Genomic DNA, 2,058 nt, shown 5'->3' on the forward strand with positions numbered 1-2,058 from the left:
GTACTACTAACAAACAATCTGCAAACGAATTTTTGTAACATGATTCATACAAATCAAACATGTTTAAACTTAAGATAAGAGTCGATACCAGCCGTTCAGAACACGATAAACCAATGTTAATGTTAAAATTTAGAGTATTGCATCCTCATTTGAGCGGCCTGTCAAGAGGTTCAGATATCACATAATCTGCTACGCATGCTAAAATTTAAAGTATTCCTTCTGTGCACTAATATAAAACCTGCAATCAAATTCTTATAATATGGTCTAGGCAAATCAGACATGCTACTGTTTAAAATTGAGATAAGAATCAGGCAGTGGCCTTTCACAACACAATAATCCAATGCCTTTAAGTTACATAACAGCATATTATCTATGAACAAGGCACTGGAAGAAACTCTTACATATAAGCACAGGCTCACCTTGCTTTGTACCAAAGAGGGAGGCCATGCCATGACATAGGGATGAGCCGCCTCATTATGCCGATATGCACCATTATAGAGCTTGCACATATCTGATGTTTCCAGGCATATTGACAGGTACAGCTCACGATATTCTGTGTCCTTGAGGTAGAAAATACAGAGGTAGACAAAGCCATCGATAACTGCCACAAGGTCCACATTGACATTACAATAATCCTCTTCCTCCATTGAGCACCCAGTGAGCTCCCTAACAATTGGGCGCAATGGGAAATTCTTGTACGTAATCCAGCTGTTGAGGACACTGCCATTGTCCAGGAACCAAGAAACAATGGTGTTATCCTTTATATCTACGATGCAGAGCTTCCCATCCTTGGTCTCACCAAGCTTATATGTAGATTCACCCAACTCCGGTTTCAAAGGCGTCGGCAGATCAATCAGGGAGAACTGAAAGGTCATGGTTTCGAGCACAACAATTTGGTCATGCATCCAGCCTCTCCAGTAAACGAGCCCATGGACCACTCCGCTGGCCCTGAGCCTGTCAGATACAGTCAGCTGCAGCGTAGTCTCTGGGAAAATTTGCCACTCCATGGTGTCCGATGAGAAGACGGCGGCGCGCTCCGCCCGTTGGCCGTCTACACGCACACAGACCACGTGGGACGGCCTCCGGCCGTCTTCGGGGAGGAGCGTGTAGAATTCAAGGTAGATCTTTCCCACCGGCGGCAGATCGAGGAACAGATCCAGGACCTGCGTCAGCGGGCTGTAGGCGGCTACCCGCTGAGCGCCCTCGCTCCAGTTGTCGAGGATGAGGTAGCCGCCGGAGCTAGGAGTCTCGGAATTGATCTTCCACCCGGAGGAGAGGGCGTCGCCGTGGCGGACGTCAAAGAAATCGGCGGCGACGAGGTCCGGGTCGCGGCGGCGCCAGGGGCAGGGGTGGAGCGGGACGACCTCCATGTTGGGCTCGAGGAAGAGCGCGAGCACGGGCGGCGCGTGGCGCTCGCGGAAGCTGCGGCGGAAGGAGGGGAACGTGCGGGCAGCGCGGCGGAAGGCGCGGCAGGCGCAGGCGGCGCGGACGAGGGTCGGGAGGGCGGGGAGGCGGAGGAAGATCTCGCGGAGGAGGTCGTCGCCGAGATCGAATATGGTGGTGGGAGCGGGCGGCGGCGGTGGGGAGGGCGGGGAGGCCATGGTCGGCGGCGGTGGCGACTGGCGACGGCGGACCCGGAATTGGGAACGGCCAGTGCGGTCAACTCCAACGACCCATTTGGTCCGTTCGTGTCCACGAAGCAAACAAACGGATGTCTACAATTCTTTCTCTTCTTTTTTTTCGCCAAGATCATTTTCAACCCAAATTTGCATCGGCGAGGTCACGCCTACAATGCTCTAATGTTGTCCTCTTCTAGCTTGTCCGTCCATTCCCACTAATTCACTCACTGACCCCCCTCCCGCCACGGCCAACGCGCCCAACCCCGCCGTCGACCATACCCGACCACCACCGTCCTAGTCGTGGTCGCCGGCGCCATGCGTCTGAAAAAGTCAAAGATGATGCGCACTCCGGAGGAGATGGCGAAGAGGGTTGTTCGGAGAAAGAAGAAGCCACTGCCGCCTCAGCCGCTTAGGCCCATGCCACCGTTGGGGAGAATGA

At 53.6% G+C, this 2,058-nt stretch overlaps 1 protein-coding gene across 3 annotated transcripts in view; it reads right to left on the bottom strand.

The window, feature by feature from the left end:
• Positions 1-1,626, bottom strand: part of LOC119287462 — a 2,195-nt gene extending 569 nt beyond the window's left edge. For 2 of the 3 annotated variants that reach the window (XM_037567014.1, XM_037567013.1), the window contains exon 1: positions 420-1,626. In XM_037567014.1, coding sequence (XP_037422911.1) covers positions 420-1,601 — 1,182 coding nt within the window. In that variant the 5' untranslated portion in view covers positions 1,602-1,626. Of the gene's footprint in view, positions 1-401 lie in introns of all 3 variants that reach the window. The other variant, XM_037567012.1, reaches the window with a different exon arrangement.
• Positions 1,627-2,058: the final 432 nt, after the last annotated feature.

This window comes from Triticum dicoccoides, chromosome 4A (assembly GCF_002162155.2).
Source record: "Triticum dicoccoides isolate Atlit2015 ecotype Zavitan chromosome 4A, WEW_v2.0, whole genome shotgun sequence".
In the NCBI taxonomy this organism is placed as follows: domain Eukaryota; kingdom Viridiplantae; phylum Streptophyta; class Magnoliopsida; order Poales; family Poaceae; genus Triticum; species Triticum dicoccoides.